The sequence below is a fragment of the Micrasema longulum genome, unplaced genomic scaffold, assembly GCF_059751315.1.
Source record: "Micrasema longulum isolate JH-2025_06_02 unplaced genomic scaffold, ASM5975131v1 h1tg000777l, whole genome shotgun sequence".
NCBI lineage: Eukaryota > Metazoa > Arthropoda > Insecta > Trichoptera > Brachycentridae > Micrasema > Micrasema longulum.
Genome location: NW_028277970.1, coordinates 90,699 through 115,860, shown reverse-complemented (window position 1 = coordinate 115,860; position 25,162 = coordinate 90,699). Strand labels below are relative to the sequence as shown.

General features: G+C 35.1%; 1 protein-coding gene across 2 annotated transcripts; it reads left to right on the top strand.

The window, feature by feature from the left end:
• The first annotated feature begins 5,168 nt into the window (after positions 1-5,168).
• On the top strand, positions 5,169-22,785 carry PolA1 (DNA polymerase alpha catalytic subunit). 2 transcript variants are annotated; one of them, XM_088230527.1, is made up of 10 exons: positions 5,169-5,314; positions 5,449-5,640; positions 7,025-7,221; positions 8,147-8,398; positions 10,863-11,483; positions 13,017-13,211; positions 13,526-13,780; positions 14,036-14,165; positions 18,320-20,782; positions 22,377-22,785. In XM_088230527.1, the coding sequence occupies exons 1-10, from the start codon at positions 5,299-5,301 to the stop codon at positions 22,607-22,609; spliced, it is 4,554 nt and encodes a 1,517-aa protein (XP_088086653.1). In that variant the 5' UTR covers positions 5,169-5,298; the 3' UTR covers positions 22,610-22,785. The 2 variants fall into 2 exon arrangements, with proteins under 2 accessions (XP_088086653.1, XP_088086654.1); XM_088230528.1 differs by lacking the exon at positions 10,863-11,483 and having other exon boundaries at positions 5,185-5,314.
• Positions 22,786-25,162: the final 2,377 nt, after the last annotated feature.

Genomic DNA, 25,162 nt, shown 5'->3' with positions numbered 1-25,162 from the left:
GAACTCCTAGATATTTTATGCTTTCAACATTCTCAAGAACCTCTCCATCTAATTCAACACTGTGATCACTTTTAAAACAGCGTTTCTTACCCATTATCATACATTTTGTTTTTCCTACATTTAGTTTTAGCTTATTTGCTTTAAGCCATTTCCATAAACATTTAAAGTATCTTCGTCGGTAACCTATAATTGAACATGTTTAGACGAAAAAATTGAATGCATATTCTGCTTTTCATAGAGAAAACTTATTTTATTTTGTAGATAAAATTGAAGATAAAAGTTAACTTCCCATGGTAGTTCCCCAACTACCATATATTTTTTTCTTTTAAAAATGTTCAATTATAGGTTACCGACGAAGATACCATAAATTTTCATACAAATATCCTCATTTTCGTACACAGATATCGGTTTTTCTTTATAGACAGTTGAAGATAACTCTGTTAACTTCCCTTTGTAATCGGGGCCCTGGGTCCGTATTCGATTGGGAAGTTAAATGAACCTTCAATTTTATCTACAAAGTAAAATTAAGTTTTCTGTATGAAAAATAGAATATGTTGGTTTTATTGGTATCCTGACGAAGAGACGGATACGTGTCCACCGTCTACATGTCTAAACATAGAAAATCGGTAAGCGATTGTATACAAATATTTAAATAACATTAGTAAAATATTTGAACACCAAGTTAATGTTTGAAATGATAATAACATCTTCAAATAAATTAATCATCTTGATTCATCGTCTTTAACGCATTCCGTCACATAATGGCTATTATGTTCGCGATTTTTCGTTGCCTGCGAACGGTGACCCCATGTTTTACAATAGTGAATACATTTAATAAGTATTAATGATTAATTAGTCATAACTGTTTCATCAAATATTCTTGTCTTGAACATACAAGAAAAGTAGGTAGGGTTCAAGAACTTCTGAAAATACGATTTAATCTCGGCTTGCGCATAATGCGTATATTTTTTTTACCACAACAGACCTTTTTAATTTACATAATTTCCATCATCCAATAAGAAAGTTTAGTGATACGGAAAACTTAATACAAAAAATGTTTTCTTACGCGCTGTAAAAATAAAAGCATTTATCAACAATATTTTGAGTTTGTCCAAATTTTTGTAGACAAGGACTGTATTCAACTCCCTATGGAGCTGTTTATATTGACATATAACAACAGAGATAAAGAACATTTGGGAGAAGGTAATATAGAAGTCTAGACTTCTATATTACCTTCTCTTAAAAAGCATTTATTTGTACGGCGAAGGTTTTAGAAAATGTGTGAAAAAGTCAAGTCAGAATCCAGTCCTTATCTACAAAAATTTGGACAAACTCAAAATATTGTTGATAAATAAATGGGTCTTAAAATAAATACATCTTAGACTAAATATATGTTTGCAAGAAAGTCACAAATAAACTATGTACAACAGGCAATTGACGTTGGGTCACACCAAATAGCCAATGTCTACTCCTTTAAGTAGTTAGGTACTGAAATTACTAATGATAACAATTATAGAACCGAGATTAGAGCACGGCTATCGGCAGCACACATATGTTATTATGGCGTCCAAGTTGCTCAATAGAAAAACTAAGACCATTATTTACAAAACTCTCCTCAGACCGGTCATTATATATGGTACCGAATGCTGGGTTATGACCAAAAGAGATGAAAATATGGTTTTAGTATTCGAAAGAAAAATATTTAAGGAAGATATTTGGTGCTGTCAACCAAAACGGAGTGTGGAGGAGACGGTTTAATCACGAATTAGAGGCACTGTATGGCGAACCCAACATTGCAAAATTCATCAAAATAAGAAGATTACAATGGTTGGGCCATGTGCACAGAATGAATGATAACCGTACCCCAAAAAAGATTATTTATACCACCCCGGCAGGCAGACGGAGCAGAGGCAGGCCAAAGTTAAGATGGCTGGATAATGTGGAAAAAGACATTAGAGCGATTGGCCTGACGAACTGGAGAAGAGTCGCAGGGTGCAAGGATGAATGGAGACAAATTCTGGAGGAGGCCAGGGCCCACAACGGGCTGTACCGCCACTGATGATGATGATGTAAAAAGGCAGTAAAAAATATTTTAATAAAAACGAACTACTTTTAACTACGTCACAAGTCCACTCGGATAAACCCATGATAGATTTCCGGTTTCCAGGAAGGCAATACACCAAGCAGAACTCTCCGATGAGATTGCGACGTCACGTGCGGCGTAATTAAAAAATTACAAAACTATATCACACGATACATAAAAACATATATATTTTTTAATTCGGCTTAGTTTGATTGAAGGTTTGTTTACAAATACAAGTCTTTTTTTTTCTTTGATCAAATACGATGTTCGTGGTTTTCCTTCACAAATAGTATTTTGCCTTTGGTGGAGAAAAAAAATAGGAACAAATAAAATTACATTCATAACTCAAAATCTCATAAAATTTCACATACATCCCTTTACTTTTGTAGCGACGTTATAAAACAGAGATAGAAGACATTTTAAGAAGAAAACATTAATGTCTAGGCATATACAGAGCTTATGACATGTCATTCTCAAAAATTTAACAGACCTACGTCATCATCATCTTCATCATTCCCTTTCCGCACCTAATGGTGCATAGAGGACTACATTGGTACACCAATCGCAGCGTATCTTGATCATTTTTGTTAAATGAAGGTAAGATGATCAGTCTTACGCTTCAGGTACCAGTCGAGGGACTATGAAATATTCTAGTGAGAAAACACCCTTTTTAATTTATTTTTTTTTTGAAAATTTATTTATTAACCCTTACGGATACATTCATTTTACCAAAATAATATATAATGTTTTATTCATACCCTGTTTTTGATAATAATACATTTTATTTTATAATATTTTGTACACCTTTTGAAAAGTTTGTCTGAGTCTTGTTTAGTCTTGTTTGTCTGAGTCTGGTAGTTTATTGTATAATTTCATTCCCTGGTTCAGTGTTGACTGTCCTTGTCTCGTTTTAGAAGGTTGTATTTGATACTTTTCTGATATTCTCGTATTTTGTGCATGTTTACTCAATTTTTTTAAAGTTTTAGTTCTTCGTCTACAATTACATCGGTGGCTTATTTATGGATAAATTTTAATGATTGTAGTTTAAAGAGTTCAGTTATATTGAATTGCTTAGTTTGCTTAAAAAGTTCTCTAGTTGCTGTTGGATACGGAAGGTCATATACTGATTTTAATATTTTATTTTTCTGATTTCATATAAACCATGTCGGGAATCAAACCCGAGACCTCTTGAATGGTAAGCAAACGCGCTGACCATAACACCACGAGGCCGACCTACCTACGGGTTTCTATAACTTTTATGAAAATACCTCTATTGATAAATTCAATATTTCTTTAAAAAAATGTTTTTTTGCATTCTAAGGACTTTTCAAAATATTGTTATTTCTGGGCCATTTTCAATAAGTTGTTGAGAACTGTGCTACGAAATGGAAATTGTGGTACAATAGAGCGTTTTTTACACTTTAGTATATATGTTTACAAAAAAAAATGAAGTAGAAAAATCGTTTGAAAAGGTAGTTTTGAAAATATTCAAATTATATGTAAGTATAGGTACTTACCCTTAGCCTCCTGTAAATATCTCGAAATCCAACCCTCAGTACGTTTCTATCAGCGGGGATTCGCATGGCATCCCTTATCTGAAGAGCTGAATAACCATCAACTCCTTCGTACAACGCTATAAGGATCCCCGTCAATCCATAGGGCGAGAACGCAATATTATTATCATTCAAAAAATTATGTTCGTGTAACACAGAGATGCCGAGACGATTCGTCACATCAACCATATAATCCATCGGCCTGTAATATCTCCCAGGGCTCCAGGAATTCTCAAGGGGTATGTTGTAACTATTACAGAAAACACTCGTAATGAACGCGAGCGTCGCGAAATACCACGGCCGCATTTGGAGAAACATCTTCTCCGGTGTTATTCCGGATGCGTCTGAACGGTGAATGACAGAGGACAGTTCTCAATATAGGATGAGTCGTTGTATCAAACCTGTAGTGCTATTTGCCTTTTATTTTTACCATCAGAAGCTCAAGCTCAAGGCTACACGGGGTGAACGAACTTGTATCTGTTGCGAAGTTTCGTAGATCGCGCCGTTTTTCCTATTGGCCGGTGAAAACAAACGTAACATAATTGTTGCCATACTTAAAAAATTGAAAAACGTAGGTAGTTGTATTTTTCAATGCTTTCAAAACGTTGAATAATAAATATAGTGATTATAAATAACGACATATAATTAAATAGATACGTATCATGAGTTTACTACATGGCATTTTAATTCATCTTCCAAATCGTTTTCCTTTTGAATCTCACATAAATATTACGCATGTATATTATGATTTGCTATACTGTTTTTTTTTAATTTTTGGGGCAACGCAACATTTGATAAAACTGAAGTGCGTTTAGTAAGGAAATAGCGTCTGTATAAAGGCATTTACTAAGCCACGGAGAGCCACAGCATTCGAAAACAATATATTATTTTAATTTCAGGAAAAATATACTGCAGATAAATAATATTTTAGTGACAAATCATGCAGTCCATTAGGCATAAGTTTAATGAATTTCACATAAAATAAACAATAAAAAAACCTACTTTACAATTCAAACATAACAATAAATTATTTATTACTTTATGTTGCGAAAATAATAAACATTTTCGTTTAGTTGCACAACGGTTCAACAGAAAAACGTATTTAATTTTCACATTTTATTTACAAAACGAGAAAGTTTACCTTAGCTTCCAGATTATTTATTGTCTAGTCAATGATCTTGAATTTTGAAAAGGCAATTAATTCATTAATCTTCGATTAAATGTTCATGGTGACGTTACGTTCATTTTATTTTAAACTTATTTTATGAGGTTCATCAGTTATAAAATAATGTTTCACGTCCCACTTATATGCAATTAACTCTGAAGTGTCTGAAGGGAAGATTTATTCACTTTGCTAACCTATCAATAACACATAATTCACTTCACGTTTTAAAGTAGTTAGAATTGCGTATGTATGTATATAAATAATATGCAAGAATAATAAATTGCAGGCTGGGTGCTAAATGCATTATTGGTGCTAGCTGGTAAACGATGACTATTTTATTTCTGAATGTTGGCCAGGATGAAATGTCATAGACATAAATCTTTCCCGCGGTTTCTAATCTGTCAAAGTGAAATGCCAGGTGTATATGCCTTGTTTTCTTGATTTTTGTATTTTAGTTTTATTTGCATATATAATATCCGTTAGAATTTTTATTTGCAATGGAAGATCCTACAGGTAAGATTAGGTTTATAAAATTGTGTGCATACAACTAGCTGTTTATTGATTCTAGTTTTTGAAAGTAAATTTAAATGTCAACAGTGCTTTTATAAATTTTCTATTGTGCAATTATGTCATTACTTTTTACCTAGCCGGTAGAACGAAACGACAGAAGATTGATAAACACGGGCGATTTGCTGCGTTTGAAAAACTGAAACAATTGAAAGGATCAAAACGAAAATATGAAATTGATTCCCTGGAGAATGTTTATGATACCGTCGATGAAAAAGAATATTCTAATCGTGTTCTTGCAAGGCAAGATGATGATTGGATTGACGACGATGGTGAGTTCGATCAACGCTTATATTTTATTTCAGATTTATTAAATTTTTCTAAGGTAGGACTTAGATTAGAAATACTCTAGATTTGCGCAATAGTATGCACCAAAGGTGGATAAACATGTTTAATCGCAGTGTTTCATGTTTGCATTATCAAATATTTTACTTTCAGGCATGGTAGGCGTCCACCGTATTAGATATTTCTTGATAAAACTCAATTTAAATTGCATAATCCCAATTTTCACTCAACAGAAAATTTCCAAGTATAAAAATGGGCTATTATTATCTCCCTAAACTTGTATAAGAATGATTTTTAATTTAAAATGTTGTTAATAATTTATCATTCTTAAAAATGTCTACTTAGGCGAGAGGGGCTCTTTGGTCAATAAATGAAATAACAAAACTAAACCAATACTTTTTTTTCAAAATCACTGTAATATTATATAACCACATTTATTATACATCGTCGCCTTAATTTGAATACAACATAAGTAAAAAAAATCTGTGTTTGAGATTATGATTGAATGTCTTTTACCATACTAAATAGCATGCATTGAAAATCAAGAAATTGTTGACAGAAAAGTCATAAAACACATTTTTTGAATAACGCGTGTCTCAAAAAAATGTGTAATCCTTGGTCAGGTAGCAGCAGTACAGTAGTTTACATTTGTTTGGATTAAACACTTAAAAAGCATACACTATTATGTTGGCTAGAAGGTGCACAATTTTTTGTCAGAATTGTGGAAAAGCGGGAGTGTTGTCAAGTTGAAGAAAGTGTTGACCTCGGTTTTTAATGACATTTGTCGTAGGGAGTCAGAGAGATTGATGCATGCCGCGGATTGCAGATTCTTACTGGATGTTGAAAATAAAGAAAAATGAAAAAAATACAAAAGGCAATCATAAAATTTCGCATGTATTCATTAAATTTTGTATCTTTTATGTATGTATGCGCATGGGTATATGTATGTGTATGTATGTAAGTGTGTATCTATATATATATATATGTGTATGTATATATATATATGTATATGTATACATATATGTATATATATATATGTGTATGTATCAATATGTGTATACTAGTAAGTTAATATTTTATTTGTCTGTTCTTTCTTTTAACTTGTAAATTATTATTATGTATTAAAATGTAATTGCCTAGCTTGGAAGGGGGTATGTACCCTTGTTAGCTGGGCAAAGTGTACAAAAAATGTATGTAACATGATGAATAAATAAAGATATACCTTCAAACAAAATATTTTAAAAACCGCTAAAGTTTCATACTAAATTAATGATTTATAAAGTTTTTATTGTCTCCTGTAAAGTTATCATTTAGTTACTAAAGTTGGATTCAAATTACGGGGATGATATATTTTTAATGAATTATCTCCAGACGGTTGTGGGTATGTGGAGGACGGGAGGGAGATCTTCGACGATGATGAGGGAAATGAGGACCCGCACAGCAAGAGCTCCAAGGAGAAGGAGCGTGCCAAGAAGCGCAAAACTCGGGTGGCGCCCCTTGATGGAGAATCTTCTTCCAAAGGAAATATACGCAACATGCTGAGCAATATGACGGGCAAGAAAAAAGAGGTATTAATAATCATTTATCTAATTAATCTGTGTATCTGTCTGGGCAGATAAAGAATCCAGTTCTGTGTGTAAAATAGGCCAGAATCCCGGACGAGTGTTTTTGATTCGATGGCTACTCTCAGGTAAAAATTCTGGAAAAGAAAATCGAGTGGAGCAAAGTCCACCTCATAGGGTACTGGTTAGCGTGTTCACCTATCCTGGTCCTGGGTTCGATTTCTGGGAGAAATATAGAATATGTTTATGAGGTGGTTTTGAACTGCAATATTTCATTGTCCCTGGATTGGCACCTGAAGCGTAAGTCTGATCACCATACCTTCCTGTAACACATTCCACACAATCCACTACTTCGGAAATAACACTGGCTACGTTTTCCATAGAGAGTGGAATACAAACTCTGTTGGCTTATGTATAAATCACTGCACAACTCAGCTCCCGAATATCTGAGGGAACTATGCATTCCAGATGAACTAGCTGATAGGCGTCTTACGCTTAGATCAGCTACGTCTACGGCGAGAGAAAAGGTTATTATACCTCCACGCAAATAGTGCACTAAATACAGTGAACGCTCAGAGGTGCGAGGCTGTGAGAGTGAAGTGATTTTTCGGAAAAATCTTAAAACCCACTTGTTCTCTAAATCATTTGAATAAATCTGTAGCATGTCAATAACAAAATAAATTGTTTTAATGAAATTATAGATTTAAAAGCTTCAATTAAATTTATACATCTATAGAATCACTTTTGCCTCACGGATTAGGCTATTTGGTACATTCTCCCTTCACAGTCTCACCTAAGTATCATAAATTTTACCCAGATGAGACCCCAAAAATGCACTCCATAAGATATAATCAAGTCGTTGAGCAAGATATATATTATATATTAGCCTTACGCTTTGAACACACTCAAAATAATGTTTTTTTTTTTACAGGAAGTAAAATTGTCAGACGATGACATTCTACTCGACATCATGTCAGAATTGAAGTCAGACGCTCCTCAGACATCGACAGCTTCCAAGTCAAACTTGAATGTTCTCAGATCCTCAAACTTTGTCCAGCATAGTAAGAGGGAAGCTCAGGACTACTTCAAGAACCTCAGTGCTTCAAAGCCTAGCTCTTCTAAACCAGTTAATCCGTTCTCCGTCAAGAAAGTAGCAGAACCGGTGAAGGAAATCAAAGTTGAGGTATTTAGAATATATGTACTATTTTGTATAGTAAAATTAATTATATATAATGACTTATCATTATAGTCCTTAAAATATAGCTTGATTAGAATGACAGTTGTCAGCAAAAGTGACGACATAACTTTGTAGTTAGGTCTAAGGAGTGATTTATATTGACACACAAAAAATCGTTAGTATCTGGCGTGTTAATTAATTTTTTTAATACAATGCTCGAAATATAAATCCACACAATTATATAAAATCAGCTTTAATACTGAAAAAATCCAAAAAAAACCGAATATTTTGAGTTTGTCCAAATTTTTGTAGACAAGGCCTGGATTCAACTCCCTGGGGAGCTGATAACATTAACATATTACAACACAGATGAAGAACATTTCATAAAAGGTAATATAGAAGTCTAGGCATCTACAGGGCTTACGACCTGTCATTGGCTGGTTTAAGTGGCCACTTTACACACTGTGTAACATTCACCATTCTGCCCATATTTGAACATCTATATTCCTTCAATTCTTTCATCTGTTGATGTTTGTGAAGTTAAAGAGCTGAAACCTTTATTTATGCGGGTGAGATTCATGTGATTGAATTATTTCACCATACTAGGCAGCGCCTGAAATAAAGCGCCTGAATAAATTCACCTGGTCCATGAAGAAGTATATAAATTGAAAAAACAATCACACGAATCTCACCCGCATAAATAAAGGTTTCAGCTCTTTAACTTCACAAACATCAACAGATGAAAGAATTGAAGGAATATAGATGTTCAAATATGGGCAGAATGGTGAATGTTACACAGTGTGTAAAGTGGCCACTTAAACCAGCCAATGACAGGTCGTAAGCCCTGTAGATGCCTAGACTTCTATATTACCTTTTCTGAAATGTTCTTCATCTCTGTTGTAATATGTTAAATTATACAAATTGATCAATCAATGCAAATCGATCGAATAAAAAAATAATTCATTTGATGTTGTTCATGAAAAGAAGTATAAAATGTCTTATTTTTGGTGAATAATTGTTATACATTATAATAGGCTTGTTCTTGCGTTTTTATATCAATTCGGAAATAGAGTTTCATGTTTGGATGAAAAAACTGATAAAATCAATTTGATCAGTACATGGTCAGTAATCAGTACTTTCCCACCACTAGTCACATTAGTTTGGCAGCTGTCATTTTAATCAAGCTATATTTTAAGGACTATAACACAATCATAATCATCATCATCGTCCCTTTGTTATGATCATCAATTTGCCCCTATCCCTTGGTTAACATTATACCCTTATGTTTTTGTTATCCAAACGCAGGGTATCTCAACCATCTGGTTCTGGAACTTCAATTAACTTTCTAGAGCTTTTATAAAACATTTTATTAACTCCATTGGTCCGAACCTAGTCATCTGGATTGCTAAATATCCGGATCCTTATTAGGAAATGAAAATAAAGGAGATATGCTCGCTGCTTGTAAACGAGGTTTTTTCGTCAAAGCAATTGACTTTGTTGGACATGCTTAAGTAGGCTTATATTTATTATTTATTTAAACGCCTTTTGGGCTTTTACATGTTTTACATACATATATACAAATAAAGACAGACATGTATTTTACAAAGAAGTAGCAAAAATATGTAAATGATTTTTATAAGAAAAATAAAAATATCAAAAATATCATCTTTACATTAGTATAAAAGTGGAAAGAACAGAAGTGCATCTTTAAATATGAAGACAGAAATGCATTTTACACAAAGAAAGGAGCAAAAATAAAATGATCTATCATTGGCTGGTTTAAGTGGCCACTTAACAAACTGTGGTGTACACAAAGTAGGCACAAGCCATAAGCCCTGTAAATGTCTAGACTTCCATATTCCCTTCTCAAAAATGATTTCAAGTTTTTTTTTTTTTTTCAAGTAATATTTGCGTTCTTATGATTTACCCAAATATTTAATTTTGAGGGCCATTTTCAATGAGTTGTAAATAACTCACTATCAGAAAATGGGAATCAAGTTGGGGTAGAGTAGGATTCGAACCACGGACCTTTGGTCCGTGAGTCCGAGACACTAGCCACAGAACCACAGCCCGATTCTAAAGTTCTCGACGTCCTGGACGTCCACTGCTGACTGTTCCTTGGCAGTTCATGTCAGAACTAAGGGACACGAACCTGACTTGGGACGATGCACAGGAACTGGCAGCCGGTAGAGATGCTTGGAGGATCTTCGTGGACACCATATGCTCCAACTTGCGGACATGGAATGATGATTTCAAAAGTAATAAAAATGTGATCTTTTAGTCATTTTTACGGTTTCTTTCAGAAAATTTCCTTAATTTAATGGTCAATCCGGTTTTCTGCATATCCGAATAACATCTGGCACTCATTAATCCAGATAATTGGAGTTTTACTGTAAATGTTTAAAATACCCAAATAGAAAATGTTATTTCAAAAAAGAACTAAAGTAGGAACCTTTTTTATTGTTTGTAGGCAAACAACGATCTTGAAATATTTGACGTCCCTTCTCCCAAAAAACCCAAAAAGAAAAAGAATGCGGAACCTGAATCCTTCAAAATCAAAATCGAACCCGAGACAGCTACGCAACAAATTGAAGAATTCAACACCCAGGACCTCCATTTTGACGACATTGACTTCGACGACACAGTACCTGAGAAGCCGCCAAAATCAGAACGCCTCTCCGACGGAAATTCAGCAATTAAAGACGTCGAGGGATTAAACGCCGACGACTTCATCGAATCTAATTTGGATATTTTTGACGCCAAAGAAAAAGATGTGGCAGATTGTAAAATCGATCATGTTAAAGTCAAATCGGTTGTTAATGGATGGTCAGGCTCTGATATGGATACTGCTGTGGCAAGTTCCTCTAATTACGAGTGCACCAATTTGCCAGTTGTCTCGAATAAGGATAATGATAAGGTTTTGCGATTTTACTGGTGGGATGCGTGGGAGGATCGATATATGAAACCAGGAGTTGTATTCCTCTTTGGTAAAGTCTACGTGGATCCTTGTAACCCCAGTGCTGGATGTGTTTCTTGCTGTGTGACGGTTCGAAATATTGATAGAAGATTGTATTTACTGCCCAGAGAATATGTAAGTCTTAATATAACTAATATAAAATGGGTGGTATAACTTTTAACTGTCTTCTGTATGCGGATGATGCCGTGCTTCTTGCCAGCAACAAAGAAGACCTTCAATTCTTGGTAACAAAAGTCTACAATGTATGCAAGAAAAGCGATTTGCTTATGAATGTTGATAAATCGAAAGTGATGGTTTTTGAAAGGGACGAAAATATAACTAAATGTGAGATCAGCGTGAGCGGAGATATTCTGAATCAGGTAGAAGAATTTGTGTACCTGGGAAGTATGTTTACTAGGGACGGAAAGGCCGAGAAAGATATTGAAAGGAGGGTGAGTGCCGGGAACAGGGTGAACGGTGCACTAAAATCTACTTTGGCAGACAAATGTTTATCGCAGGAGGTTAAACTAGCAGTTCACAACGGAGTTCTAGTTCCAACTCTAATGTATGGGAGCGAAGTATAGAATTGGAAAAATAATGATGAAAGTAGGTTGAATGCTGTCGAAATGCGATCCCTCAGGCGAATGTGTGGTAAAACAATGTATGATAGGTGCACAAATGTCGAGATCCGTGAAGTGTGTAAGGCTGAGACGTGCATTATTGACAGAATCAAGAAAAGGGTGCTGCGTTGGTTTGGACATGTAGAGCGAATGGACAGCGAAAGAATGGCTAAAAGGATCTACGATGCAAATGTTAATGGATGCAGAAAACGAGAAAGACCGAGAAAGACATGGCACGATCAAGTCTATCAAATACTTGAAGATGGACATGTCAAAAGTAGGAATAATCGGCGTGCGTGCATGAGAAGATGTATGAATGTAGAGGAAGCGAGGTCTGTATGCCAAGATAGAGTGTTATGGCGTTCTATCCTCTCTGCCTACCCCTATGGGGAAACGGCGTGATGGTTTGTTATTGTTGTTATTTATGTTAAATTTTGTGATTAATGTAACAATATATTATTTTACAAGTGTATAGATTTATTTTTTTATTTGTGGATACATCGGACTCCTGTTTTAAAATAACACCTCTCAAAGCTTTGAGTGGTCCAATGAGTCTGAGGCAGTGAAATCAGGGCTGTATGGAGTGTTCCAGGGTCTCAAAACTCAACTTCCTCCGTGCCTCCGTGGCCAAGTCGCTTCACACACACACGAAAGGTTCCGGGTTCAATTCCCGGTGAGAGCACAAAAATTAAATGTGATTTTCTCTCAAGCCTGGGTGTTCTGTGATGCAACTCACCACCGTAAGTGGGCCTCCTGGCCTGTTGTCCAAAAAACAAAAAAGTACATTATATTACTCAGTGGTTTATACTGTTCTACTTAACTTTTTTTTAAACTTGTTGATGGTTTCTACAATGTCGTAAGCCGCGCGCAGGTGGGAGCACCACGGCTCGTTCCTTTCAGTGAAAATACAAGATAAGCTCCAGAACCCATATCGAATGGAACACACGTTGGGTGCTTTTTGCCGCATCTAGTATCAATCATCAATCATATTTTTTGTTCAAAGAATGTACACAATTTTTTTCTTACTAAAGTTTCCATATTATTCTAGAAACTGGATCCAATAACGCTAGAGGAAGATGGAGATAATCCAGTATCCATAATGGATGTGTATGAAGAGTTCAACGCCAAGGTGTCGAGTAAACTCGGGATTAAAGAATTCAAATCTAGAAAAGTGGTAAAGAACTATGCGTTTGATTTACCTAATGTTCCTGCCCAGTCAGATTACCTCGAAGTTAAATATGCGGTTAGTACATATTCTCAATCTATTCCATGTCATATTGTTTTATTTATTAATTATTTCACCTATTAATTTATGTCAAAATTGAAAACGTTTGAGTAAATCATAAGAATGCTTTCTTTCATGTCAGTATTGCCAGGAATCAAACCCAGGACCTCGAGCATGCAATGAATAAGCCCACTTCTTAATCGTATGTCATTGTTATCCATCGAGTTGAATTCTTCCCTAGGATTCTGGTTCTGTTTCTCACACAACTGCATTCGTTATTCGCCCAGACACAGAATAATTATAATAATAGACCAATTTAATTTTTATTTCAGGCAACTTATCCTATTCCCCCAACGGACAAACCATACCTCACGTTCTCCCATGTATTTGGATTGAGCACATCTTCCCTCGAGACTTTCCTTCTGGAACAAAAGATCAAGGGACCGTGCTGGCTGGAAATACGGAATCCGGAGAATGTTTCCAACAAGTTGTCCTGGTGCAAAATGGAAGCCAACTGCCTCAAGCCCGATGACATTACGGTTCTCCGGAGCGAAAATCTACCACCTCCGCCTTTGGTGATTGCTACTGTGAGTTTTTTTAAAGTTCAATAATCAAGTATCTTTTCAATATAGCCCACTTTTTATTTTAAAAACTAACCAATCGGGTAATTTTCAACCTCCTGCCCCCTCCCCTTCCCAATCCTCTGCCGTCACCACCACCCCCTCCCCTTATACAACCAATTCTCCAACATATCACCAAATATTATTAACCTAATTTTTACTGCATGTTTGGACATGGTGGTGTTTGCTAACATTAGTTAATTTTCATCTGTTTTCATTCAGATCAACACGAGGATTGTCATGGATCCCAAAACTCGACTGAACAAAATAGCCATGTTGAGCTGTTTGGTAAATAATGGCTTCGAAATACACAAACCCGCACCAAATCCAGCATTTCATAACCATTTTTGTGGTAAGATATTTTTTACATATTTAAAAAATTTAAAACCCGTTAAAATTATATAAACATATTATTAGATCAAGTCATGTTCTGTCTCGTCTCGATTTCAAATTTGTCTCCAATTTAATTTTTAAGTAGTCAGGTAGGTCATTGTAGTGTTTAAGTCCAGCAGATAGTAATTTTTGTCCCACATTTCGCCTGATCGTAGAACAACGACAGTTGTGTGAAAAATGCAACTTTGACTTTCTTTTATATTTGATCTTGAATAGGTACATTTTCATATTTTCCGGTTTAACCGAATTTTAGTTTAATCAAAACCTCATCGGTCCCATCAAATTAGGTTAAATGGGACTGTCGTGTACCTATATTTATTTATTTTATTTAACAGAGTACACAGTTCTGAGAGTGCCAATATGCAGAATGTCTCCAAGAGAGCAGAAAATATGACACAGCTTTCTTAACCTAGAAGTCAATGACTGGACCTTAGCCTAATTTCAAAATATCACATCTTTTGCTTAATCTGACATGACATTACAGCACCATTTCCAGGGGGATTTTTTCGGCACAGTCTTTAACCTTTGTGGGGCGACGGTCTTGTAATCTCTCACCAAACCATTCACGCGGCCACTTTTGATTGAATATTTATCTTCATGATTATGTTATGAATAAGGCACTTATAAATTAATTACCAAACTTGAGAAGACCTAAACTGTTTAAAGAACATTTTGGAGAACTAAAATAAACATTACAGTCCCATAATTAAGGAAGATAACGCGAACAAAAAATATTCATAGTAAATCACTTACCACTTGAAACTGTACCGCCATCTTGAATGTCATATGATACCGGACAGCAGTGATATTGGAACACTGCGCCACTTAACAAAACGTATTTTTCGTTTGTACTAGGACACTTGGAAAGCTTTTATTAAAACGGTTTTACTGATTATTTTATGGTTTTCGACACTTGACATGTTCTTTAACACTTAATAATAACATTTTATGGGGTGAAATTGATGTTTATTGATGGAACGGAATTAAAATTTCGCACACGTGTGGTATATTTTGTAACAGGGTTTAAGACATAATCCTACATTACATGGAGAGCAAAAGTATCGAGTTAATTTTGTTTTTTTTGGTTTTAATTTTGTGTTCGCACAAACATGACAATGTCTTCGCGGCGTTTTTTTTTTAGGGTTCGGCGGAATCAACTCGGGAATGTGATCCATTATATCCCTTGGAAAAATTCTGTGTGGAGTCCGGCTTGTCGAAACTGTGGGATGTGGTGTCCTTATAATTGGTATTTTATATTTCGCTAATAGTTGCGTTGTAACATTTTCTTGAAAATCTGGAAATGATATTGTTTTGCCGGTTACTGATTTAAATAAATAAAAAGAATTTAATAAATACAAATCTATAAAATGAAATGATACCTTTTTGTACCATTTTAAAGATTTCCTCATGCATGTTACGTTACTAAGCATCATATCAGCTTTATCCACTGTTCCCATACATTTATTATAATTAATTATGCATTTCGGTTTAATTATGGGCTCATCTGTGCGATAATGTAGTTTTCCAGTTGGCTCCATGGAGTCATCGTGCATTGTTGTCAACATATGGACCTCTCTCTTATCACACCATTTTAGGGCTAATAATGGAGTATCATTTTTAGCTTCTACTTCCCCTTTTTTCAATTTTCTAAATTGTGGTAAGCCTTTTCGATTTTTTCTTACGGTCCCACACGCATTAGTTTTATTTGCATGAAGATATTTAAATAATACCGGACTTGAATACCAATTATCACACCATAAATTGTGCCCTTTTCCAATATAATCTTTTAAAAGTGTTGTGACTACAGCTCCGGATACTCCAAAATTTTGATCATCTACTATGTCCGTTCCTACTCCACAGTAGATGATAAAATCTAAAATATATCCGGTTGTCACATCGCACAACACAAATAATTTAATTCCAAACCGGTGTCGTTTTGACGGAATATATTGCTTAAACAATAATCTTCCTTTGAATGCTATCATGCTTTCATCTATGCATAAATTTTCGTGTGGAACCATTGTCTCTTTGAACATTTTTCTCGTATGATCTATTAATATCCTAAGTTTGTTTAATCTGTCGGAAGACGGGGGACTATTTGGATCAGAGAAATGCAACATTTGTAAAATTAACTGATACCGATCCCTTGGCATTGTTTTTCCGAAAATTGGATAAAAATACAAGTCATCGGTACGCCAGTATTGTTTAATAGATAAATGCTTACATTTCGCCATCACCATAGACAGTGCGTAAAAACGATATAATTCGGGAACAGTGATATCTTTCCATTTGTGTGTGCGAGAACTTGGCCCTTGTTCTTTCCTTGTATATGTATATACATAAAATTTATTGATTTCTGAAACTATAGTGCTCATTATCTGAATGTTTAAAAAATGTTCAAAAAAATCACATTCAATTGAATTACTGGAGAGGCTGTTGACAGTAATACCCGATTGGAAATCATCAAATTCATGTATTATGGGAATATAAGGTCCAGATTTCCATGAATTTAACTGTCCCCTCTCTTCGACACGGTCCTCAACAGATTCTGTTTCCATATCGGAATCAACATCACCTACCTCTGTGTCATCCTCAGAAAATATTTCGTAATCGGAGTCCAATTCTCCAATTATTTCGGCAATTTCTTCGTCAACCAAATTTTGTGACGTCATTATAAATACAATATTGAAAAAATATAATTTTAAATTAACCAATCGTTCGTAATTTCGATACTCTAAATGTATTTAACAATTATTAAAACTTCGTTTTTTGTTTACTAATAAAAACGTAATTTTTAAAACGGTTCACCAACAAAAGTTTTTCGAACACAAATTTTCCTGCTTGCACTTGCATATAACATAGAAAAAAAAATAGTTTCCCATCAGTTTGACGATGTCGGTCACGACAAAACCCGGTCACTGGTAAAAATTATAAATAAAAATGGAATAAAAGTACACACGTATTTTTATTATTATGAAGAAATGTTTGTTTCAAAAAACACCCACCACTACACAATAGTATGATAAAATTATTTGTAATGTCACTTATTTAACTAAATTTAATTAGGGACCTACACAAATTCGAAAGTATACAGATTGCAAATCAAAATATTCGCCGCTGTGCATATTCTATCCGCGCACTATGCTACACTGACGTAGTTACTGGGAAGAGCCCGGCGAGACACTATTGGTCGAATTGTACCCGCCAGAATTTCAAACTAATTAGCTGTTTTCTTAGGTTCGCGACCCGAATAAGTGATCTCTTAGATCTGGATTTTTAGTAAACAAACATATAATTTTCGTTGGTAAACCGTAGATGGCATTAGTAGCATGAAATATCCTATACACTTATCTGAGTGGGAACGTCATAGGGATCAAGCTAAAGATTTTATCGACCGCCGAACGCCAGCATAACAACATTGTTTACGTTCGCGTTGAACGGAAGGAAATCTAGTATGGAACGTAGGATAGCAACATATGTTACAGCCGCTTCCCAAGGGTTAAGAGTTAAAAAAGACAAGGACAAATCGTCATGATCGTAGAACTTGATAAGTATAAAAGTATATAATTTGATACTTGGGTTAGTTATTTACATATATTAGTTTCAAACATGAAATATAAAGTCTTTCCTAATAGGTGCGAAGGTTTTAACAATCACTGTTATGTTTCGGCTACCATTGCAGGAGCCATCTTCAGTGTAAACTGTGTGTTGTAGTAAATAGTATGTGTTTAAGTACTAGTAATTTGTACTGTGGCGCAGTCGGCAGTAGGCACATTTCTATTCGTTTTTGTAGTATGTGGTACTGTCAACCATGTTGAGTTTAATTTGAGTCTGTCATCTTTGCTTATGTTATTTGGGTGTTTGTGTATTTCAATTGCGTCTTTTATTATACGTGCACTGTAATTACTGGGTTTACGTTAAATTTTTGGTTCAAAGGCGAAAAAGTTTCTTTTTACACCCTTTTCTAGATCGAATAAAAAAGAAAGTCAATGTCGCATTTTTTGCACATCCGTTGTTGTTCTACGATCACGACGATATGTTTATTAAATCTGTATATTTTTTTCCTTTCTGGTCATTTAATTCATAAGATATTCATTTGTATATTTTTTTTAGTGTTCACTCGCTCGACAAATGAAATATGGCCGATGGATTTGAAGCAAGCGATGGCGCAGTACAAAGGAACAAAATTAACCAAATGCGAATCAGAGCGCGAATTGTTAAACTACTTCCTCGTCCAGTTCTGGAAGATAGATCCGGATTTAGTAGTCGGGCATGATCTGCAAGGATTCCAACAGGACCTCCTGATCGGCAATATTCTCGACAAAAATATCCCTAACTGGTCGAGGCTCGGAAGACTGAAGAGAACCGTCGTGCCATTGAGAAAATTCGCGGCTAAAGATGCATTTTTAGGCAGACTTGTATGTGATATTAAAATTTCAGCAATGGAGCTGATAAGATCGCGAAGCTTCGATTTAGAAACACTATGCACTAATGTTCTTAAGCTGCCGGAAGGATCTAGAAATGAAGTTATTCCCGATGATATCTACAAATATTACGAAACAAGTAGAGATCTTTTGGAATTAGTCTCTCTAACAATGCAAGATACTTCGTACGTTTTAAAAATGATGTGCGAATTGAATGTCTTACCACTAGCTTTGCAAATCACTCAAATTGCTGGCAATGTGATGTCTAGGACGCTCATGGGCGGAAGATCTGAACGAAATGAATTTCTTCTGCTTCACGCTTTCAACGAGAAAGATTACATTGTCCCCGATAAGGTGATGGGAAAAAAAGGGATCAAAGAAGTCAAAGAAGAGGAAGGTAATGATGCAGAAGAAACTACTAAAAATCTCTCGAAGAAACAAGCACAAACCAGGAAAAAGCCCGCTTACTCCGGAGGTTTGGTTCTAGACCCTAAAAAGGGATTCTACGACAGTCTTATTTTACTAATGGACTTTAATTCTTTGTACCCGAGTATCATTCAGGAATATAATATCTGTTTCACAACGATCAAACGCAATTCTACTAATTCTTCTGATGAAGATATCAACGATTTGATTCTACCCGAGTCCAATGTTGATCCAGGTATACTCCCGACACAGATAAGAAAGTTGGTTGAGAGCAGAAGAGAGGTGAAGAAATTGATGAAAGCTCCGGATCTAACTCCAGAACTAAGTATGCAGTATAATATAAGACAGCTGGCTCTTAAACTCACGGCTAATTCTATGTATGGTTGTTTGGGTTTTACGTACTCTAGATTTTATGCAAAACCGCTCGCCGCACTCGTCACATTAAAAGGGAGAGAGATTCTCATAAATACCAAAGAACTAGTTCAAAGATTGAATTATGACGTTATTTACGGTGATACAGACAGTATTATGATCAACACAAACTGTTTAGATTACGATCAAGTGTTCAAAATAGGAAATGAGATAAAGAAAGAAATCAACAAGAAATATAGACAAGTTGAACTCGATATTGACGGCGTTTTCAGATATTTGCTGCTGTTAAAAAAGAAAAAGTACGCCGCCGTTTTGATAAGTAAAAACAAAAACGGAGAGTTTTCAATGACGCAGGAACTCAAAGGCCTCGATATTGTTCGAAGAGATTGGTCCCAATTGGCTGCAGAAGCCGGAAAATTCATCCTGAATCAGATCCTCTCCGAACAACTTCCAGACGATAGAATCGATAGCATTCAAACACATCTGGCTAAACTTAATGATGATTTAAAAGATAATAAAATGCCACTCTCCATGCTAACGATAACGAAACAGTTGACAAAAAACCCAAACGAGTACGCTGACAAAAATGGCCAGCCGCATGTGCAAGTTGCTTTGAGATTAAACAGCAAAAGTGGCAGGAAGTTCAAGAAGGGCGACATAGTTCCGTATCTTATTTGCGAAGATGGTACGACGAATCCGGCGATGCAACGTGCGTATCATATAGAAGAATTGAAAAATACAGAGAATCTTAAAGTTGACGTGAATTATTACTTGGCGCATCAACTGCATCCAGTCATTTCTCGAATCTGCGATCCGATCGAAGGTATGGATGCATCACGAATCGCAGACTGTTTAGGGTTAGACCCAAGCGCTTACAAACAATCAATAAAACGCGAAACAACCGAAGATGACACGTACCAAATTGAAAACGAAAAAGAAAAATACAGACAGTGCGTCGATTTTAAATTCAAATGCATAAGTGACAGTTGCAAAAGTGAAAATAAAGTTCGGGAGGCGTTCAGACAGACAGATAAAGATTTCATTACGTTTTTGGATCATTGTTGCAATGAGAAATGCAACCTACGCCCTGTAGATTATCTCCCGACCATTTTGAATCAGTTGACGAAGCAGATTCGGAGTTATAACGCCAAGTATTATGAGAATTGGTTGATTTGTGAGGATCCAGCTTGCACCAATCGGACGGCTAGATTGCCGCAGTGTTTCGCTGGAGGTTATCCACTGTGCAACCTTTGCGAGAAAGGAGTTATGTTCCGGGAATATACAGAAAAGGACCTTTACTACCAAATAAGCTTTTTCCATTACTTGTTTGATCTCAATAAACAAAACACACAAAGTAAGTAAAGACAAACATTGTTAAGTGTTTCCAATGGATTTACTACATTTTTAATAAATTTAATTTATTTGCTTTACAAAACATGAGAATTTTCTGGCTTTAAACCAGAGAAAAATTGAGTACCATTTTCACAAAGCGAAATATCTAGAAAAAGTCACATTTTCCGGAAGTTTTTTTACTGGTAAAATTAGTTCTTTTTGTAACTTAAACTAGTCAAATTAGTTCTTTTTTTAACTTAAATTAGTCAAATTATGAACAACTTACAACAGAGATGAAGAATTATTATATTTTGAGTTGGTCCAAATGTTAGGGAGAACATTGGCTGGTTTAAGTGGCATACGTTTGAACATCCATATTTCTTCAATTCTTCCATTTGTTGATTTTAGTGATATTAAAGACCTGAAACTTTTATTGTTGTAAAGAGATTCATCTGACTGAATTATTTCACATATTAAGCAACGCCTGAAAACAATTTTTCAATTTTTAAACTTGACCAGTCGGTTTCATTACAATATTTAAGTTTGTCCAAATGAAAATTGAAAAATTGTTTTCAGGCGTTTCTTAGTATGTGAAATAATTCAGTCAGATGAATCTCTTCACAACAATAAAGGTTTTAGCTCTTTAACTTCACTAAAATCAACAAATGGAAGAATTGAAGAAATATGGATGTTCAAACACGGGCAAAATGGTGAATGTTGCAGTGTGTAAGGTGGCCACTTAAACCAGCTAATGACAGGTCATAACCCCTGTGAATGCCTAGACTTCCATATTTCCTTATTTAAGGTATTCTCCATCCCTGTTGTAATTTGTTAATCTTAATGACTCCAGAGGGGGTGAAATCCAGTCTTTTATCTACAAACATTTGGACAAACTCAAATATTGTAAAAATATAGTAATACTGAAGTTATTTAGATAACTTTAACTGGGAAACTAGTTAAATATTAGAAAACTAGGAATGTAGTTATATAAATTTAACTAGTCAAATTATGCAGTTATTTCTGCAAGAATCTAAATCATTGAATAAATCCATAGCATGTGATAACAAAGTATTTATTTTTGCTTGAATTACAAATTCAAAAAGTTAAAATTAAATTTATTTATTTGCCTACCATGCAAGAGTTCTCAGGTTCGATCCCCGACATAGTTGATATGAAATATTATTTAAAAGGGTGTTTTTACACTAGAATATTTCACAGTCCCTAGGCTGGAACCTGAAGCACAAGACTGATCACCTTACCTTCATGTAACAAAAATGATCAAGATACGCTGCAATTGGTGAACCAATGCAGTGCCCTGTGCACCATTAGGTGCGGAAAGGGAATGAGGATGATGATGATTTATATAATCACTTTTCAAAGCGCCCTTGAGCTATTATATTAGGAAAATGGCGCTATATAAGTTATCCATTATAAATTTAATAATTTAAATAACTATTGAAACTAGTTATATCAACTAGTCAAATTAGTTATTTATATAACTTAAACTACACAGTTAACTAGTTATACAAAACTTTATTCAAGTTGATAAAATGACCTGTCGCCAACATTTTTGTCAGTTTAAAAAAAAATATTTATATGTACTATTATGATTTCAGAATCAAAAGTATCATCACAAATCACTTCTGCATTCCACTGTTTGAAAGAAGCCGTTGAAGACGCCCTCTCTCAATCCTCGTACTCCGTTATAAACCTTAACCAGCTCTTCAGTTTCTTCGACACAAAGGCCAGATCCTCGGCTATCAAAACAGAACAAGTCAGCATCGAAACTGCCCCTCCTGATGTCGAGAACGATGAATTTAATTCTTACCTGGATGAAGGGCTTTATTGAGTAATAAACCAAAACAAGAGTGGATATATCAATCGTCCAAATCATTAGTCAATCTTTGTCCTTGCCCCAAAGCGCCACTGCTTTGATGCTCCAATTCAGCGTGGTGATCTTTTGCTTCAGGTGACAGTCCAGAAACAATGAAATATTGCAGCGAACCAAATTCAAATAAAAAAAAATACTGTGGATAAGTTATATAGAGTAATTTTTATAATATAATACCTCAAGGGCGTTTTACAAAGTGATTCTATGCATATCAATTTAATTTTAACTTAAAATTTATAGTTTAAGTAAAACAATTTATTTTGTCTTCACACGCTTTGGGTTTTTTTTGCATTCTTATAATTTACCAAAATATTTCATTTTGAGGGCCATTTTTTTTATATATTTTTTTTTATTTGTTTATTTTTCCATACATATATTATTTACATATAAATATAATTACAAAAATACACTTTAGAAAAATACATCTTAAAATTAAGCTATGACATGTATTGGAAAAAATGACCACAAAGACTACAGCGTCTGAGCGTGGGCCATTCCTTTTATTAAAAAGTTTATGGCACATATATATGGTATGACATGACCATGAATAGAAAAGAAAAGAAAAATAAAAGAAAAACCAAATTAACATATGCTGAAATTACAAAAATATGATTTATTTGCAGTATGAATTTTTAATTTTTTTTTTTTAAGAATCTCTCTGCTCCTTCCATGCTAATCCAAGACCTCAAACCTACTTTCAGCGAGTTGTAAATAACTCACTATTAGAAAATGGGAATCAAGTTGAGGTAGAGTGGGATTCGAACCACGGACCTTTGATCCGTGAGCCCGAGACACTAGCCACGGGACCACAACCTGTTCTCTTAATTAGTTAAATTGATTTAGAGAACAGGGTCCCGATTACAATAGGAAGTTATCTTTAACTGTCTACAAAGTAAAATTGAAATTTACGTACCAAAATGTGTATAATTGTATAAAAAAATATTTATCTTCGTCGGTTACCCGTAAATTAAGCATGTTTATAAAAAAAAATATACATATTCTATTTTTCATTCAGTAAACTTAATTTTACTTTGTAGATAACTGTTGTCATTGTAATACAGGCCAAGGTGGGTTTTAAATTTCTTTCAAAATATCATTTCACTCTCACAGTTTCGCACCTTTGCTGGAAGAGCTTTCCATGGCATAGGGCCTGCTACAGCAAATGGGCGTTGACCGAATTTAGTACGCTTTATTCACCCTGCCTGGAATTGAACTCAGGACTTCAAGCATGGTAGCAGAACACGCCAACTACAACACTACTTCTTTTTCCGCATCTGCTCCGAAGTGGAAAATGTGGACATCACCAGATGCTTCTAAGAGACCCCATTGTTCCCACATCAATATTACATTCCGAAAAAGCCGAAAAATCGTCATCGACGGCCTTCCAGGGGGGTTAAGGCTCTCCTAAAGCATCCACACCACGTGTTCAAGCCAGGTGTCAGGGGCAACGAAGAATAAAGTTCTGAGTGTGAAATAGAACCAGAACACTGGACGAGTGCTTTCGACTCGAGTGCTACTCTCAGTGAAAATCCTGGAAAAGGAAATTGAGTACAGATAAATCCGCCTCGTTTGCCTACCATGCTTGAGGTCATTGGTTCGATTCCTGGTAGAGTGGACTTGATTGATTCTAAAGGTGATTCTGCACTACATTAGTTCCTGGACGGGCACCTGAAGAGCAAGACTAATCATCTTACCTTTTTTGCAAAAAAAAATATTAAGATTTGCTGCACTTACAGTAACAATTCTATGCACCACTTTATTCAGATAAGGATATGATGATGATGTACCAACAACAATTCTAGTTTAAATTCAGAATACTAAGATACGTGGAATGAATGGATGATAGAAGAGTGGTTAACCCTTTAGCACATTCATTACCAAATAAAATTCTTAAATATTTATGCCATGCTGAGAATTTCGACTTATTTAAATTCAATAGTTTATAAAATAACTTATCTAGCATCGGACAAACATAAGCTAACCTTTTATGACCGAATGTAGCCTTGCTGAGTCTAGAAATGACACAAAATAACAGGGCACATCAATTTGAGATAAATGCAAATAGCATGAGGCACACAACGCGCTAGGCACAGGCATGTAACAGTCAACGCGCCTCGCGCAATGTCAGCAGTGAACGAGTCAATTGCTAAACCTTTGCCAACCCCTACAGAGAAACGGCGTGATGGTTTGTTGTTGTGCATCATTAGTCCAGTGGCAAATTCATGAATCTGCTTTTCGGACAGATGTTCTCAGCGCCGGATCTAACAGGATCTAGTGCCCCGTCACTTACTGAAAAGGGATGGGAAATATACACATTCGTAAATTAATACGAGCACAATATTCTCCCCTCTCTTGTAAGCAAGTGCCTTGTTCTCTCTGCCAACTGAGCCTTTGTAAGGTCCAAGGCCCCGACTACAATGGGAAGTTGATATTTATCTTCAATTTTATCTACAAAGTAAAATTGAGTTTTCTGTATGAAAAGCAGAATATGCATACAATTTTTTCTTCTAA